At 47.2% G+C, this 17,962-nt stretch overlaps 1 protein-coding gene across 2 annotated transcripts in view; it reads right to left on the reverse strand.

The window, feature by feature from the left end:
- LOC146805833 (glutamate carboxypeptidase 2-like) overlaps nucleotides 1-17,962 on the reverse strand; it is a 428,404-nt gene that overhangs the window by 107,819 nt on the left and 302,623 nt on the right. For both annotated transcript variants that reach the window (XM_085623137.1, XM_085623138.1), the window contains exon 15: nucleotides 7,632-7,722. In XM_085623137.1, coding sequence (XP_085479263.1) covers nucleotides 7,632-7,722 — 91 coding nt within the window. The remainder of the gene's footprint in view (nucleotides 1-7,631; nucleotides 7,723-17,962) is intronic.

Below are 17,962 nucleotides of genomic sequence, written 5' to 3' on the forward strand. Positions count from 1 at the left end.
CAGCTGCTACAGGCGCCGGGGAGGAGGGAGGGCGATATGAATGTCAGCAGCCCTACATGCCAAGAACAGATGCATACTGGTAAGTAGCATATTCAGTTCGAGGCATGTGGGCTGCTGAATTCATATCTGTGCATAGAATATATAGCAGTGCCCTCTATTAGCGGCGGCTACCAGTGCCAGCTGCAGCGGTCTGAAAAAGGGTTTTGAGAACAGCCTGTCCTACAGCTGCCTGCTGTTTTGATTGCACATCTACACAATAGTGTTTGGTAAATGTGTGTGTAGTGGACCAGGTGGCTGCTCTACATATATCATGCAGGGGAATATTTCCTAGAAAAGCCATGGAGGCCCCTAACTTACGTGTTGAGTGGGCTCGTGGGGGAATAGTTAATGTGCGTTTTGCCTTTTGATAACAAATTTGGATACACTTAACTATCCATCTGGCTATCCCTGCTTTGGAGATGGCGTTACCTTTGTGGTGTGGGGCAAAGGCAACGAACAGTTGTTTTGTCTTCCTAAAGGGTTTGGTCCTGTCGATGTAATACATGAGGGCCCTTTTGACATCTAGTGTGTGGAGTGCCCTTTCCGCGACAGTTTGTGGGTTTTGGAAGAAAACGGGCAGTTCAATAGTTTGATTCATGTGGAACTGCGATATTACCTTGGGCATGAATTTGGGGTTGGTACGTAGTACGACCCTGTTGGCATGAACCTGTATAAATGGCTCTTGAACTGTTAGTGCCTGGAGTTCACTAACTCTTCTTAAAGAAGTGATCGCTACCAGGAAAGCTACTTTCCAGGTGAGGAATTGAATCTCGCATGAGTGGAGAGGTTCAAAGGGTGGACCCATCAGGCGTGTGAGGACCAGGTTGAGGTTCCACATTGGAGCCGGTGGGTGGCTAGGTGGAATGACTCGTTTGAGTCCTTCCAAGAATGCTTTGATGGCAGGCACTCTGAATAGAGAGAGGTGCTGCCTGGTTTGTAGATAGGCTGATATTGCGGTCAAATGGACACGTATAGAGGTGTACGCCAGATTGCATCGGTATAGGTGTAGGAGGTAACAAATGATGTTTTGGATGGATGCGTCCAGCGGGTTAATGTCATTATTACCGCAATAAATGACGAACCTTTTCCATTTGGCTGCATAGCAAGCTCTTGTAGTGGGTCTCCTGGCCTCCTTGATGATGTCCATACAGTCAGGTGGCAGGTTGAGGTAGCCAAACTCTAGGACTTCAGGAGCCAGATCGCCAGGTTCAGCTGTTGCGGATCTGGGTGCTGAATCTCTCCATGGTTCTGCGTCAAATGCGCGGGTTTGATCCGCAGCCTTTGATGCGGCACCACGGAAAGTTCGAGGAAGGTGGTGTACCATGGCTGGCGTGCCCACGTAGGAGCAACTAGGACGAGAGTCAGGGAGTGTTGTCTGAGTTTGCGAGCCACCAGCGGTATCAACGTCGATGGGGGAAAAGCGTACGCAAATCTGCCGGACCAGTTCATCCATATCGCATTGCCCTGCGACTGCGGATGTGGGAACCTGGCGGCAAAGCTTTGGCATTTTGCGTTTTCGCTTGTGGCGAACAGGTCTATCTCTGGATGACCCCACTGCTGGAAGTACGGCTGGAGTACTGATGGGTGTAACTCCCACTCGTGCATCTGGTGGCTGTGTCTGCTGAGCAGATCCGCCATCTGGTTGTCCTTGCCGGGGAGGTGTTCCGCCATGAGGAACATGTTCCTCTGAATGGCCCACTTCCACATGCTCTGAGCCAGATGAGACAACTGTGGAGAGTGCGTTCCTCCCTGCTTCTGTATGTAGTACATTGCGGTCATGTTGTCCGTCCGGATCAACACGACCTTGTTGCACAGATGTACTTTGAATGCCTTCATGGCCAGGAAGATCGCCATCAGTTCCAGAAGGTTGATGTGCATTTTCTTCTGTTGTGTCGTCCATAGTCCCTGCACTGTGTAGTGGAGTACATGAGCTCCCCATCCCTGGAGAGACGCGTCCGCTGTCAGTACTATTTGTGGAACAGGCTCTTGGAACGGTCGGCCATTGCAAAGGTTTTGTGGATTCCACCAATGCAGAGAGTTGTATGCCCGACCGCTCACCAACACTAGGTCTTTCAACTGTCCTTGAGCCTGATTCCACTGACGTGCTAAGCACTCCTGAAGCGGGCGCATATGTAATCTCGCGTGCGGGACTATGAAAATGCAGGAGGCCATCATGCCTATCAACTGCATGAACACTCGCGCAGGAAGGGAGTGTTGGGGTTTGAACTTGGAAATCAGCATTTGCATGCTGTTGATCCTCACTAAATTTGGCTGAGCTGTGGCCGCCAGAGTGTCTATAGTCGCACCCAGGTACTGTTGTACGTGTGCGGGCTGGAGATGGGATTTTGGGTAATTTAGTGAGAATCCCAGACTGTGAAGGAGGTGAATGGTGCGGGACATGTGGCTGGCACATTGCCGGGCTGACTTCGCTTGAACGAGCCAGTCGTCCAGGTAGGGGTAGACGTGTATGTGCTGCCTCCGTAGATGTGCCGCCACGGTAGCTAGGCACTTTGTGAAAACCCTGGGTGCTGTTGTTACGCCGAAGGGCAGGACTTTGAATTGATAGTGCTGTCCCTGAACAGTGAACCTGAGGTATTTTTTGTGTGAGGGGTGAATGGGTATGTGGAAATACGCATCCTTGAGGTCCAGTGTGGCCAGGAAGTCTCCCTGCTTGAGAAGCGGAAGGACTTGCTGGAGAGTGAGCATGTGAAAGTGCTCGGAAAGAATGTACCGGTTCAGGGGTCTTAGGTCTAGTATAGGTCTGAGTGACCCGTCCTTTTTCGGTATTAAAAAGTAGAGGGAGTACACTCCCGTACCTTGCTCGTGGACGGGTACGACCTCTATAGCGTCTTTTAGAAGCATACTTTGCACCTCTTGCTGTAAGAGCGTTAAGTGCTCTGAGGACATAGGACGGTTTCTTGGAGGTATTGTGGGTGGAGTGGAGGTTAGCTCTAGACAGTAACCGTATTTGACAATATCTTTGACCCACCTGTCCGTGGTGATGGAGTTCCACGTGGACAGGAACCTTTGTAGCCTTCCCCCGACAGGTGTTATGTGGTCGGGAGGAAGGGAGAGGGCGTCACTGCTTGTTCTTGGGGGAGGACCTGGTGTTGCCGTAGCCGCGTCCTCTGCCCTTTGTACTGGAGCCACGATATCCACCCCGGGTGTTTTTATCGTAGGTGGTTTGGGTATTGCCCTTGTTGTATGTCTGCTGTGACCCCTGTCCTCTACCTGCTCCTCTATTTCCGGGGCGACGAAAGGAGCTGCTCCGAAAGGACTGAGTCTGGAGAGCCCCCATGGACTTTGCAGTGTCCGTGTCCTTTTTTATTTTCTCAAGGGCTGTGTCAACCTCCGGCCCGAATAAATAGTCGGGGTTGACAGGTTGGTTTAGGATATTATTTTGCACCTCGGGTTTGAACCCGGAGATTCGCAACCAGGCATGTCGTCGCAGCATGACGCTTGTGTTTATGGCCCTGGCAGCCGTGTCTGCAGCATCTAGTGCACACTTGATGGAAGCATTTGTGAGTAGCTGTCCCTCTCTGATAAGAATTTCTGCACCTTCTTTGAACTGGTCAGGGAGATGTTGGAGTAGTTGCTCCAATGTGTCATAGTGCGCTCTATCGTAGCGAGCGAGGAGCGCTTGAGTGTTGGCTATGCGCCATATGTTGGCAGCCTGGGCGGCAACTCGCTTGCCAGAGGTCTCTAACACCTTGGACTCTTTGTCCGGGGGAGGAGCGTCACCTGTCGTTTGCGAGTGTGCCCTCTTGCGAGCATTCGCAACGACAATGGAGTCGAGAGGTAATTGGCCTCTGATGTAAGTAGGGTCCCCAGGTGCTGATCTGTACTTTTTGTCGATCCTGGGGTTTATCACCCTTGCCCTGGTGGGTTCCTTGAAGATGTCCTTGGCTGGTTTGAGGACCCCTTTCAACATGGGCAGAGTCTTTACATGCCTTTCTGAGGAAGCGAAAGTGTCCATAAGGAAGTCGTCTTCCACGGTGTCAGAGTGAAGCTGCACTCCATGATTATTTGCAGCACGTTCAATAAGAGCGTTGAACGCTGCAGTGTCCTCTGTGGGAGATGTTTTCGCTCCATAGAGCTGTGGGTCCTGTGCATCTAGAGGTGCACTGGGGTCTGCAGGGTCGCCCCAAGTTTGATCAGGGTCCTGTTGGTCATCAGGGTCCATGTCCCCGTGGTAAGGGACTTGGTCATCCATATAGTCTGCCAACGCATCCGTGTCGGAGTGTGTGGGAGAGAATGATAGAGGATCCTGGTAGGGCGGGTCGAAAGATTCGCAAAGCACAGGTTCTGAGTCCACAGGCAGCTTTCTTTTTAATGGGATCCTGAAAGGGTCCAAGGGTGGCTCCGAAGTTATCCTCCGGTCATGGATAATCATCCTGCCGGTGTTGGCGTCGATGTAATGTGACGGAGACGTCTCAGCAGGTGTAACCGTGGTGTGTGTGACCCGTGTCCTGAGTTGGAACATTTTCGGGATCGTGGATGGCGGCAGGCCAAAAGTTATGGCGGCTGGCGCCGAAGAGGCTGCTTGAGCTTTTAGTGGGCCGGAGCCCGACGTGTCCTGGAGGGCCGTTTGGGTTTTGCTACCTTGTGCTGCAACGGTTCGCACTTGAAGCGCTTTCGAGGCCTTAGCTCCGACCAGGTTTGTAGAGGCGGCCGTGGACTTTTTCGGCGCCGGTGGGTCATCGGGTCGAGGGGCGGAAATGGCCGTCGACGTTTTCGATGCTGGAGGCTTTGGTGTTGCCGTGGAAGCGACGTGAGACGCAGCAGGCAGTATGACCTTCGGTTTAGGAGTCGATGGCGTCGGCGCCATGAGCCGAGCAGGTTTGATGGCACCGAGGGCCTTTTTCCGTATGCCGACTCCGACATCGGCCGCTTCAAGTTCGGCACCGAAGTCTCGTTTGTTGCGCTCGGTGCCGATGCTTGTCGCTGGCGTCGAAGGTGTGGAAGGCCTCGATCCGACTAGCGCCACTTTCGGTTTCGGTTTCATTTGTACCAGTGCAGCTTTCGGTTTCGGTTTGGTAGAAGGGAAACCAGCCGGTTTAGGTAATAATGGCTGCCGCTGAACGTCCGAGGCCGGGCCCGAGGGCGGGGCCGAAGAACTGCGGGATAGGTCTCGGGTAAGGCCCGAAGGCGATCCCTCGACCGGAGCCATAGACTGTGGCACTGGGCTCTCGTCAGTCTGAACGGGTAGGCCTTGCTCGTCATTGGAGCTACTCTCTTCGGCCCCTAAGGCCTCATCGCCGTCTCCTACCTCGGTGTTGTCTTCATCTCTGCGAAAGAGTGATTCGTCGACGTCGTCCGAACCGGAGTCATGTTCGGAACCGGGATCGGAGGGTAGGATTTCCAATTCCTCGACATCTTCGGCGTTGAAGATGTCTGCCGGGGCCGGTGCCGCGTGCTGCGCTTCGAGTCTACTTGGAACGGAACCGGGCACAGGCCATGCATGTCGATTCGTCGTGGTCCGGCGACAAGCATTTGTTGCAGACCGGGTGGACGTCGACATGGGGATATTTCGCATTGCATACCGGGCACCTCTTGAATGGTGTCCTCGACTCCATCGTCGGTGTCGTCGATGGTCAGGTAAAAAGCGAAAAGTTGTTTCCAAAGTTAGTAAGCTAACAGGTAGAGTCGAAACCGATCGAGTGAACAGTACCAACGCGAACTAAAGGCCTTTTGGCCTCGATTCAAAGTTTTTCCTAACTGGAGTTAAGATAACACATCCGAACCCAATGGCGGAAAAAAACAATCTGAGGATGGAGAGGATGCCCATGCGCACTGTAGTCCAGGGGAGGAGTCACCTATCCAAGGATACTTCGAAGACTCTTCCAGGACAACAACGTGCAAACATCCGGACCCAACACTAGGCGGCGATCTATGCACAGATATGAATTCAGCAGCCCACATGCCTCGAACACAATGTTCAGGAGGTTTAAATGCACCGCTTGATGTAAATCCTGCTTCGTTGTCATTGGTCAACGCCAGGTCCACCCCCAAACAAGTGTGTCTGCTCACCCAATTGCAATTCACGTACTTCTTCTGAACTGCAAGTCCCAGAATGCAGTGTGGTTCCAGGTAGGTAGTGCAGGGGGGTATTGTGAAGCCAATGGTTATGCCGGGTGCAGTACAGTCCGTAGTGCTTCTAAAACCACTATCCTGTTGTGATGTGCAAAAAGCGCTTCCTTGGGTCCCCAAACCACATCACACCCAGAGTCCAGAAATCCATCTGGGGTGGGCAGGAATGACCGTGCATCCCGCCCAGCGTGAAATGTAATCACCTCACGACTGCACCATCTCAATTCGGAACTCAGAGGTGGGCCCAGACTTTTCAATCCCTTGAAAATCGCCGCACAGCTGCCGAAGCAGAAGCCAGTGAAGTTTGGGCCAGCTTGTAACATGGGGGCCTCCAAAACGCGTCTCTGGCTGACGCGTGAAACATCACCAATACCTCCTCCTCACGGACAGTGCAGAGGCCACACAGGGGAAAACCAAGGAAACACTTTATTGCGGCGAATGCATTTCGGCCAGTCGGCCTTCTTCAGCGCCATAAACAATGTTCAGGAGGTTTAAATGCACCTCTTGATGTAAGTCCTGCTTCGTTGTCATTGGTCAACGTCAGCTCCACACCCAAACAAGTGTGTCTGCTCACTCAATTGCAGTTCACGTACTTCTTCTGAACTGCAAGTCCCAGAATGCAGTGTGGTTCCAGGTAGGTAGTCCAGGGGGGTATTGTGAAGCCAAATGGTTATGCCGGGTGCAGGACAGTCCGTAGTGCTTCTAAAACCAATATCCTGTTGTGATGTGCAAAAAGCGCTTCCTTGAGTCCCCAAACCACGTCAACCCCGAGTCCAGAAATCCATCCGGCGGGGGCAGGAATGACCGTGCATCCCGCCCAGCATGAAGTGTAATCACCTCACGACGGCCCCATCTCAATTCGGAACTCAGAGGTGGGCTCAGACTTTTCAATCCCTTGAAAATCGCCGCACAGCTGCCGAAGCAGAAGCCAGTGAAGATATATATATATATATATATACATTTATTTTCACTAGATGTCCTCTGGCTCTTGGTAAGAAGGTTTGCAACCTTCTCTATACGTGTGTTTTAAAGGAGTGTTATCAGTGTTGCCAGGTAGGACTGACATCATATTGTTATTGTTAAATGCAATTCAGTTCAGTTATTTTCTAAAATAAAGATACAGCCAATAAAAATAATAATTACAATATTAATGAAAGTAATACATTTGGTAAAAAAAAAAAATCCCACTCCTGATGGCAAATAGGATAGTGAGTTAAGAGATTGATACTGATATGTTCTGTGCTCTGCCTAGCACAAATGTGAATCTCAGTAAACTCCGCTTCATCGTCAGATTTTTCGAGGTCATTATACTGAGAATTTTTTTGCTGGATAACAGTTACACCTGTAATTTACAGCCCTTCCAAATGACACAGGTGCGGTGTGAAGTTCTGAATAAAAAGCAATATTATTAAGTTATCGAGCATCATGGCAAATGTACTACAGCAACAAATAGGCAATAATAACTCCCCATTTTAAGTAAAGAGTTTGGTTCTAAAACATACCCGATTCTTTGTGTAACGTGCCCGTCCAGAAGCTATTCCAAGTCGCTGAAAGAATACTTCAAAGTCATTGCCAGATCCCAATTTGTTGATCCTTAAGGGAATTAAAAATGTGTTAGCATAGGAGGTTAAACCGGAAGTAGAAAAAAAAGTATTTTGTCAAATAGATATTTAATCTAATTATATCAACTTTACTGGTTTTAACAATGTATCTGTGTTTCCTGCTGGTTTTCCAATGTCTTCTGTTTAATTGCCAGAAATATTTTTTTCAATATCTGCAAGGATTTTTTGTTGGCTTTAATACCACAATGACATCTTTAATCTTTAACAACGTTCAACCAAGAACCAACAGATGTAATTTATTTCCCAACACACTAAAGTACTTCTGTTCAAAACCAATTTGTCGTCTCTATTAAACAATATATCACTTTAACTATAAATCTCAGGCACTTTTATTTTATTTATCATCATGTCCAGAAAGAAACTTAGATATTTCTTAAAAAGCAATGGACTTGATGGAGGTGTCATACACGAAATAGGCCAACTTGGAGGTTGTGTACTGATGACTGGCATAGTTTAAAGGGTGCACAGAGGTCAAGACACTACTCCCGCATCATCCGAGTAAAGTGTCACCCATCCTTCTGACCGCCAACAGTAGGCAAACAAACCACTCTATTCTTTTCCTAGCTCTTTCAAACATTAAACAGAGCACCACAGACATGGGGCATGCATGACAACTCTTTAACCTATCTGCGGCCATCAACGACTTGCTATTTGATTTCAGCCAACAGTAGGGGGAACAAGCAGTGGCAAAGCCAAGTGGTCTCAGCAATGCTTGAGCTAGTGGCCTTGTCTATTTGAATGTCTTTTAGGCAGGTTGTCTACCAACACATCTTCTGTTCATCATGGCTGAAAGTCACTAAAAGCCCAGAATCACAGGATGCTGGGCCGACGCCGAGTATCTTTGCCCCCTGTGTTGAGTTTATTGTCCTGCCCCTCCTAACACATAAAAGCACTATGACTTGGCCTGCGCTGGCTGCATCCTAGAGCTTTTTTCAGTTTCCTTCAGCCATGCTTAACAGCAGATATGCCCCATTTAAAAATAAGTAAGCCCTGGGGAGTAGGTGGTCCCCTGGGCAAGAATAGGCCACCAGAGGGGGGCTCATGTGCACCCCTCCCTTATTAACAGCATACCCCCAGGACCTGGCCCACCTGGGGACCGATTATTAAAGAAGAGCAGGAGTCCGCCCTTGTGATGAGACGCAGGAGCAGGCTGCTAATGAGTCTGGCTTGGGGTGATGGGACACTGATTCACTGCTAATTAAAACCTGCTGTGCTGCCTGAGAAAGGCGAGGCAACACAGCAGGTGGCTTTTTAAAGAGCTGAGCTTATGTTCCTGTGTTAAGAGAGGGTCAGAGGAAAAGTGAGCCTATACCACACTGTGATAATGTGCCGCTCATCAGACCTTCTAAAAAACCGGGACAGTCCATGAAAAACCAGGACTTTCTGGACAATTCGGGGACGTCTGTTCACCCTAAGCAAGCAGTGACGAAAGGGAGGAGGTGGGGCTAGTAAAAGCACAAGCACTGTGTAGAATGCTGAAAAAGAAAGAAAAACGTAGGTCCAAAAATAGTCGTAAAAACCGGAGCATGTTTACAAGTACTTGGTCCATGTTCTGGAGGGAAGGCTGAACACAAGGAGTGGCATGACCATGCATGCCAGGGACAAATGGTACAACGAATATGAGACAGTTGATGGAGTGAGCATATGGGAATCCTGTGGGCAGGCTGAAGCCCACAGATTAAACACAACATGTCTATTCAAGGCAGCGCACACACTGGCTAGCCGAGTCCTAAAAAGTGGCACCGCTCTTTACAGCACAAGTGAAAACTAAACTGCAGCACAGATTGTGTTTTTACCTGTTGGTATAGCAGCAGTGCCACTAAATGGAAACAGATGTATCCTGAAAAAAATTAATCAATAAGGAGGAATGTTCAGGTGGACTCATCTGTGAACTTCTTTTATCACAGCAGGTACCCTTACAAGGTCAAGGATATGCTTCCACTCCAATGCAAGAACAGTGCAGCGCCTATTTGTTGGTGCGTGCCATTCTTGTTATGTAAGTGAATTGCTATGTAAATAGGGTGGCCCCCTCACTCCAGGTCATTATGGACACTGTTTCCAGTCCTGGTTTTTCTGTTGAAGTATAATGCATTCTGAGTTTTCTAGTCTTGTTTTCCTTCCATTTAAGTAATTAGACTACTACAGAGGAAATGAATGCAGGCACTGGCGGCCCTCAACATTTTGAACAGGTGCAGCACCGAGCCTGGGGCAACACAGCGCCTGGTGCTCTTGCACTAAAAACATTTTCGTAGAGGTTGGCACCTGGCTGGCTGCCTAGATCACACTTTGTTAGGCTGTGGTGAGGCTGCTCTGATAAAAGGTAATGGCTACTTCTCGGTACATGTAAGATGAATGAATTGACAGAAACAGCAAGTCTCCAAATGACAGCAGCAGGAGTTTAAGGATGCTGACTTGGAAAATCACTTAAGCAAGAATTGTGGCAGAACTTGCATATTCACTAACTCATCCACCTATGCATTCACCTCAGTGACATAAGCACCCACTCCAGAAACCTGTCTGTAACCTACAGTTCAATCATGTCTTAACCGAACACAATCTGAGAGCAATGAAAGCTATTACTAGTCTGCTCTGCCAGATCTGCGAGAAATGGAAGTCTGCATGTATATTCTTTTGCAAAAGAAGGAAGCTTGATTTGCTACTGCAACATTGTCCCAGTTGTGTGAGGAAGTAAAGCTTGCACTGCTGCTGCACAGTTTGTACCTGTCCTGTGATGGAAAAGGCTTGTACCTGTCTTCTGAAGTTGGGAAGCTGTTTCTGCTCAAGGCGTACCTGTTCTATGAAGAGGGGCGTTTCCAGTGCTTTTACCTCATCCTATAAAAATACAAAGGTTATTTTGAATCTGATTGCATAAGATGCCCAGGCCAGTAGGAAGTTAGGCCAGTAGGACCATGGCAAAAACTAATAGAAGGGCCCTGGCCCAGAGACCCTGGTTTCAATCACACTTTCCCAACTTCACCAAACTGTGTGATCCTGGACACATACTTTTCTTCCCTTTGCCTCCTTTTCCAAGATCATCACATTTGAAAGCAGCTTGAAACGATACAATTCAGTAAAAGGAAGAAGACAGCAGACTTGCTTCTTAGGCCACAAATAAAATTGTCATCAGAGCAGAGCGGGGAAAGAATGTGATATCCATACAGTATCGGAATGGCACAATCTATTCCGGAATCAGCACGACCCCAGGAGATTACTTTTCTTCCCTGTGCCTCCGTTTCCATGATCATCGCATCTGAGAGAACTTTCAAATAATTCAGTTCAAGATACACACTGTACAGCAATCTTTCTTGTGTGTGGTCTAAAACACCATAATGTTTCTCCATCTCTAAAAATACATCTTATATAGGAGAAACAAGACATCACACTTGTCTCTTCAGTCGTAAATAAAACTCTCACAGCAGCAAGGCTGCAGTTCACTAATTCTAATAAAAGTCACTCATTAAAGTGCTAAAATCTAAGGTGCTAAAATTAAACATCCAACATAAATGTTTTATGTAAATATTTGTACCTCAGCTATAAAAAGAAAAAGGCAGCCGTGACAGTGCTACTTTTCCAGACAGAATGCAACAAAGATGGGGCTTCTCATGAAGCATCGCTACCTTCCTACCACTTTGCTAATGGTGCTGGTAGTGAAGCAGGAGATGCTTTGGGCATTCGGTTCGCAGTCTCAAGGCCCGTGCACTCCAACTTCCCACACCCAGGCAGCTGCGACTGTGGTTGGGCGGCATGGCATCGCCTGGCTTGTTTCATAGCACCGGCTACGATTACTGTACTGGTCATGTGAAACATGGTGCAAGTGCTGACAGCTTTGCCAACAGAATGGTGCAAGGCCGCTTCAAGGAGCAGGGCTGGAGGTTATTTGTCCAAGCCCCCCACCACCCCTTCCAGCCCCACACCAGGTCTGAGGCTGGTGACATTCGCTATGAAGCAGGGACTGTTTCACAATATTTATTGTGAGATAGGGAAGATATCTGACTGCACAGGGGCAATGTTCAAGTACCAAAACATGTTGATGGAAAAGAGAAACAGGGTCTGTTCTTCAACCCTCCTGTTTTTAGTCTTGTGGAGGGGAGACACCAGCAAAGAACACATTTTAGCTCGCCCACACACAAATTTAATATAAGTCTGACAGTTTACCAAAGAAAACATAAATGTTGACATAAGTGACATATCCGCACCCAAATTAGGAAACTCCTAACTACGAGACTTACAAACCGTGAACAGTAGTAGTTCTGAAATTCTCCCCAGTGAAGGATACAGAACCCACTAATGAAGCCTACCACACTAGGGAGGTGAGCCTTCATCCCCTAAGAGTACATGAATGTAGTTGAAACCATAAAAGGTTTGACTGTTTCTTCCTTCAGTTTTGTACTCTCATATGTTTATGGAATTCGTACAGCAGTCTTTAACTACTCCACTCATTCCTTCTGTAGTGTGTTACCTATGTGTGTTGTAACTGTCTTGTATGTTGAGAGAATCGTGTTCTGTTCCTTCTGCTACTGTCACCTGTCCTTAACTTATTACTCATGTTACGAAAGGTTGCATTGCTTCCCTCCTTGTTGTACCTTTATTGTGTTTTGAATCTCGGTATAAAACTTTCTACAACATATAAGAAACAAGCATTAGTTTTGTAGCACAATATCCCTGGTGCAACAACATAACCTGTTGCATGGCGAAACCTTGTACCTTATAAGTGTTTAGCCATGCAACAGTTGATGTTGTTGCACCAAGGATATTGTGCTGAAGTTATCCAGCACAATATCCTTGGTGCGACAACATCAAGTGTTGCATGGCTAAACACTTATAAGGTCCCAAAGGCGAGACCTATTGGCTATGCCAATGCTTGTTTTTTCAGTTTTGTGTGCCTTTCTGGCTCTAGTTTGTCACTGTTTGAGTTTGTCCCCCTCCCTATGTGTCTCTCCGCAGTTCTAGTGCTAGGATGCCTGCGGATGACAGTTTCCTCTCTACAAACAAATACATATAAAAATGAATGAACAAATAAAGAAAAGTACTGCATTCCTGCTGAGAAGTGCTGTTATTTTAATGTTGAAATAAAAGTAGTGTAGGTGCTAGGTACAGGACAGCCCTTGCACCACTTACACTAATTACCTATAGTATTCTGAGTTAACTTTCTGCTCGATATCGCATGCTTGAAATCCTTGACTGTCAACTTTTTCTTTGAAACTGTTTGTTAAAGTCGGGAATCACAGAGAAACTTCCTGGTTGGGTTCTTTGCACCAAGGAAACCAGAAGGGGCTCGGTGTGACACTCCCCTACTAGGAAGGAGTGCTCAACTAAACAAGGAAGGCAGTTTCATAATACCATAACTCTGCGTCCTTGCTGCACTTGATAAGGAGCCTCGAAGCTGGTGGGGTGGATTAACAGGAAAACACAAACGCATGAAATAAATAAAGCTATACTTTTTGTAGTGGAGGTAGGGACGTTTTAAGGATTTTAGGGGCCCTGGGCCAAATATATTTTGGGTGCCACTGTTCGGAACAGCTTTGATTTTAATGATCCAGTTTCAGCTCTTACATGCCCTCTTTGCTCAAATCCTAAATGTGAGTACTCTGATATTCAGGAAAAGTGATGTTTTGTTTTCAGTATTGTAACACAGCAGCAGCTCACTAATATTACTGTAAATCTCCGAGATACCCTCCCATTTCACATATGTGAGGTCCTGTATTGATCTAAAAGAAACGTTTTATATGGATGTTGCAAGAAACAAAGACATTTTGTCTGCCAAATTTCTGTAATAGACTCTAACCGATTAAAAATAAATTATAGAAAAACGCTCTTTACAACAATCTGTTCAAAACGTATTCAAGGTCATCAGGGCAAGGCCCTTTGCAGAACAGAGCTGGCTCTGTCAGGGCCCCCTGAAAGGCTGAGGACATGGGCCAGAGCCCACTTTGCCCATGCCTTAAAACGTCTCTGAGTGGAGGGTGGACAGCACATTACAAATCTGTGCAAAGAAGCTATGCTAGTCTCTGACGTTGATAGCCAAAGCACAGGCAAAATGAGAGAAGGATTTATGATCCTGGTTGTCTCATGAAGAATGGTCCACGGTGAGCGTCCACTCCAAATCAGTATCACGCAGTAAGCAGAAGGGAGGATGAGTGATGAAAGTGTCACTACTTTCAGCCTTCCTATATCATTGGGTGAGTAGGTGGGTGAAGCGAAAATGTTCGTAAGGGTGGAAGAATACTAGTGGCATCTCAGATGTTTGCAGCTTTCCTCTTCAGGGATTGGATGGATGTATGCGTCGTGACAAACTCTGACCTTTATCTCTATAACTTTCGATAACGTCAAACTATTTTTTTTATTGCAAGGAGGATTCCGAGCATACGGTAGACAACATTGTAATATAGGTTAGATTTTCATGTCATTGCTATACATAAAATTGCTCTCACATTGAGCACAGAGGACATCAATACCCCTTTGAGGAATTATGGCTCTCATCAAAGATGGAAAGCCGTGCGGCCGCCCTTGAAAGTTAAACTGATCGCGATCATAGACACAAGACAAGCCCAGCTTCTAAAGTGGTGAGGGCGCGAGTGCCCGCAGCGCGAAAGTAAAAGCAAATATGTCATATGTTTACAGTTACGGCAAGACGCGGTGGGGGAGGAGCGTTCAAAGAGCAGGCAAGAGGAAGGCAGATGGCGGTGTTAGCAAATTGGATAATGAAGCTTTTGAAATGTACAGCGGAAACAATAGCGCTCCTGGGACAAGGTATCTTTTAGGGCTTTGGTGGAATGTGTTTTCTGGCCTGATTCATACAGGGGAAAAAGCAGGGTAGTAATGCCGCGCGGCCGCCGTGAAAGTGAAACCGATCGCGATCATAGACACAAGACAAGCCCGGCTTCTAAAGTGGTCCAGACGCGAGCGCCCGCCGCGCGAAAGTGAAAGCAAATTTGTCATATGTTTACAATTACGACGAGACGCGGCAGAGCGTGGTGCGCGCGCTTGGCGGGGTGCGCATTCCAGGCGGGGGAGCGGACCCTTTGAAGTATGATGCCGAGGCTGTGGCTACACGTGCACGCGCCAGTGGGCTGAAGCGCTTCCCCAAACGGATTGCATGGCGGCACGATGCACGGGATTGTGCAAGTGCTCACCATGCAATCCACTTTTGGGAGCACTTTGAAATGCCTCTCTTACTAGAGTCTCGCATAGCGATTGCGTAAACGCAATAGCTAGGCGAGACCTAAAAATGATTCACATTGTCAATGCTTGTATTAATGCATCATGTGAGTGTAAGAGTGAACCCTCACAAAATATGTGCATAGAGTTTACTTTTGTATTTACGCGTGAAACTAGTCGGGCTTTTTAAACTTTTAAAACATAGCTGACAAGTGACCAATTCTGGCCTTTTAGCCAACAGCACTTTGAAAGCTGGGGTTTTGAGTCCATGATGAAACTGTTAAAAGCAAAACTAGAAGTCCCATAATGCAACATTCCACTGGTTGGGGGGAAAAACTGATCATGGTACCAAATGTCCTAGCAACAAAGCTCAGAGTTGTCAAATGCAAAATAAAATATAGTTGCTGGCTTTCTGCTTTTTGTCTTGTAGACAATCACAGGTTAAGCAGCCCAGTGGATGAGAGGGCTGAGGCAAACTTTTGCAATAAAAAATGGCAGCACCTCTCTGCTAATGAGCCAACATTAACACTACTTAGAAAACCTGCAAAAGGCACCATTTACCACAAGAATGTGAGAAGCATTAGTTAAACATGCGTAGAGATACGCAGAAAGGAAAATAATGTCCTGCCGCCACGATTCCCAAACACATCCTCGGACTAGAACTGGGTGCGATTTTGATGGGGCGCTTCCACTACAGTTTAGTGCCTTGTGCTGAAGAAGTGCAGCAAGGGCTGCAGGTGCTTCCCCGAAAGGGCCAAAAGTGAATGTAGGTGAAAAGTTTACGACTGGACACAGTGACGTAACGACCTAGAGTCAGTTGGTCACACTATAAATTAATTACTTTTAATTATTTTCAATGGAAGTCAATACTTGTGTAAAACTTCAAATACATTACTTTCTCTGCCTCTCAGGCATCACCAGAGGAGCAAATATGGATGAAGCTTTGAGACATTTTTTCCCTGGCTCCCAGGGGTCCTCTTTGTGTCTCATTCAGCACTGTACCCTCTTCACACCCTAAAGTGTCACATACCTCACTCACCCTTACTCCTTGTCTGAGTCTATGTTGACCCTGCATCCCTTCCTTTCATTGGGTTTGGCACACTCCTGTAGAGGCAGAGGTCACCTGCCACTCCACTATCCCATCATCCATCTCCCCCGCTTGTGTGCCTACCCCTACAGCCTGCTGCACACCAGGCACTACATAAGAGTGTGCGCCTGCCTCTGCAGGCATCCACTGTCCTACCACTGAGAGCAGACATTGGTACACTCATAGGAGAGTGGCAGGCATAAAGACAGGGAGATGTATGAGGAGTCACAGTTATCACCAGCATGTGAGTTTTCATTGACTTAACACTGGTGACGAGCGGTACCTGTGAGGGGCAGGTGATAACTGCGATTCTTTATTCCATCAACGGCACAGATGCACAAAGTACACGGCTTCATCCGTCTCCTCGCAGCCAACTGCCCCCAGATTCCCTCATTGTCAGATGAAACACACATCCCACGAGGTTCCTTATAGCAAAGCCCACAACAAGTTTGCCAATATCTTCAGGCCCTCCAATTGTTTTTTCAGCAGGAGTAAGATGAAGGTGTGTTTCTGGAAGTCCAGGATGATGGCTGTGGTGAGTGAGCTATTGAAGATTGGCATGAGGGTGGTGAAGAAGGGTTGAGTCCTTCGTTGAAGATGAAATGTGGGCATGGATCCGAGGAGAAGTCAGGGCAGTTTTTGGAGTGTACTTCTTGTCAGATTGGATGATGGCGATAGATTGGAGAGGTCCGATTGAGGTGCAAAGTTGTTGTAAATGGTGGGGATCTTGTTGCTGAAGTATTAGTAGAACTGGGTGCAGAGTTCCCATGATGCGGTAATGGTCATGGAGCTGGCGGTGGTGGGCATGAATTCCTACACTATGGTGAATATTTATTTTTGCATTGTAGGAGCTGTTTTCAATCCATTTAGTAATAGCAGCACACTTGGTGGTCCTGAGTCACTGGTGGTAGATCCAGAGAGATGATTTTTATATGTCTGTCATTGTGGTGAGTGTCTGCTGCAGAATTCAACCCGTTTTCATTGGTGCTTGGAGAGTTTAATGTCTTATGTTTACCAGCTTGTTTGTGGCTTGGTCTGGGTGGTGGGAGGTTTTGAGCAGGAGGTGATGAAGATGTTAAAGTTTGAGAATAGTAGCCGTGTTATGGCGAGCATCAAGACAGAAGTTCTGTGGTCTGGAGTTCCTCTGAAATCTTGTTCCAATTGCACTGGGATGACTTGTTGAAAGTGGTTCTATGTTGGCTGGGTAGGTGTAAGCTGAAGCGGATGACGGATTGGTCAATCCATGTGAGAGGGTGGGTTTGTCTAAGGTGAGGTCTGTGAAGGTGGTTAAGACTGGGTCGAGGAGGTGTCTGGCTACTTGGGTGGGTCTGCTCCCTTCTTTGGTGATTCCAATTATGCTTATGTCTTTGAGTATGTTGGTGATGTAGTGTCAGTGAGGTCCTCTAGGTGAAAGTTGAGGTTGCTGAAGAGGATGAAAGCTGGAGGTGAGGTCAACAAGAGTGGCCCCAAAGTTGGAACTGGGACTGGGAGGTTGGTAGATTAGTGCCCCTGCTAGAGGAGCTGGTCTTGAACACCACGTGATCGAGTTGGTTGCTGAAATTAGCTGGTGAGATGGAGGAGATGGCTCAACAAAACCATAAACATGTATTTATATACTTCAAAAAACACAAATATACATAAATACACATACATTTAAAAAATACATATTCTTACCGGCATTGAAAAACGCCTCTTAACCCCTATGCTCTGTTGTAATTCCTGTAGTAAAACTTCAAAAATGCACATTCACTGTGATGGTTTGCACTATTCCGCATACATAGTTAGGGCATGCGTGGAGCGGTCATTGTCATTTCTGGGCTACATCTCAAGATGCATGTAAAATTTAACATCTAGTTAGCTCCTGGATGTGCTACTGAGAGGCTAACTTTAGGATAAGCATTTGTTTGGTTGCGGTTTATATAATCTCTGTCCAAAAGTGGGCGATGTCTACTTTTTTAAAACCTGG

The sequence above is a fragment of the Triturus cristatus genome, chromosome 8 (genome assembly GCF_964204655.1).
Source record: "Triturus cristatus chromosome 8, aTriCri1.1, whole genome shotgun sequence".
Taxonomy (NCBI): Eukaryota; Metazoa; Chordata; class Amphibia; order Caudata; family Salamandridae; genus Triturus; species Triturus cristatus.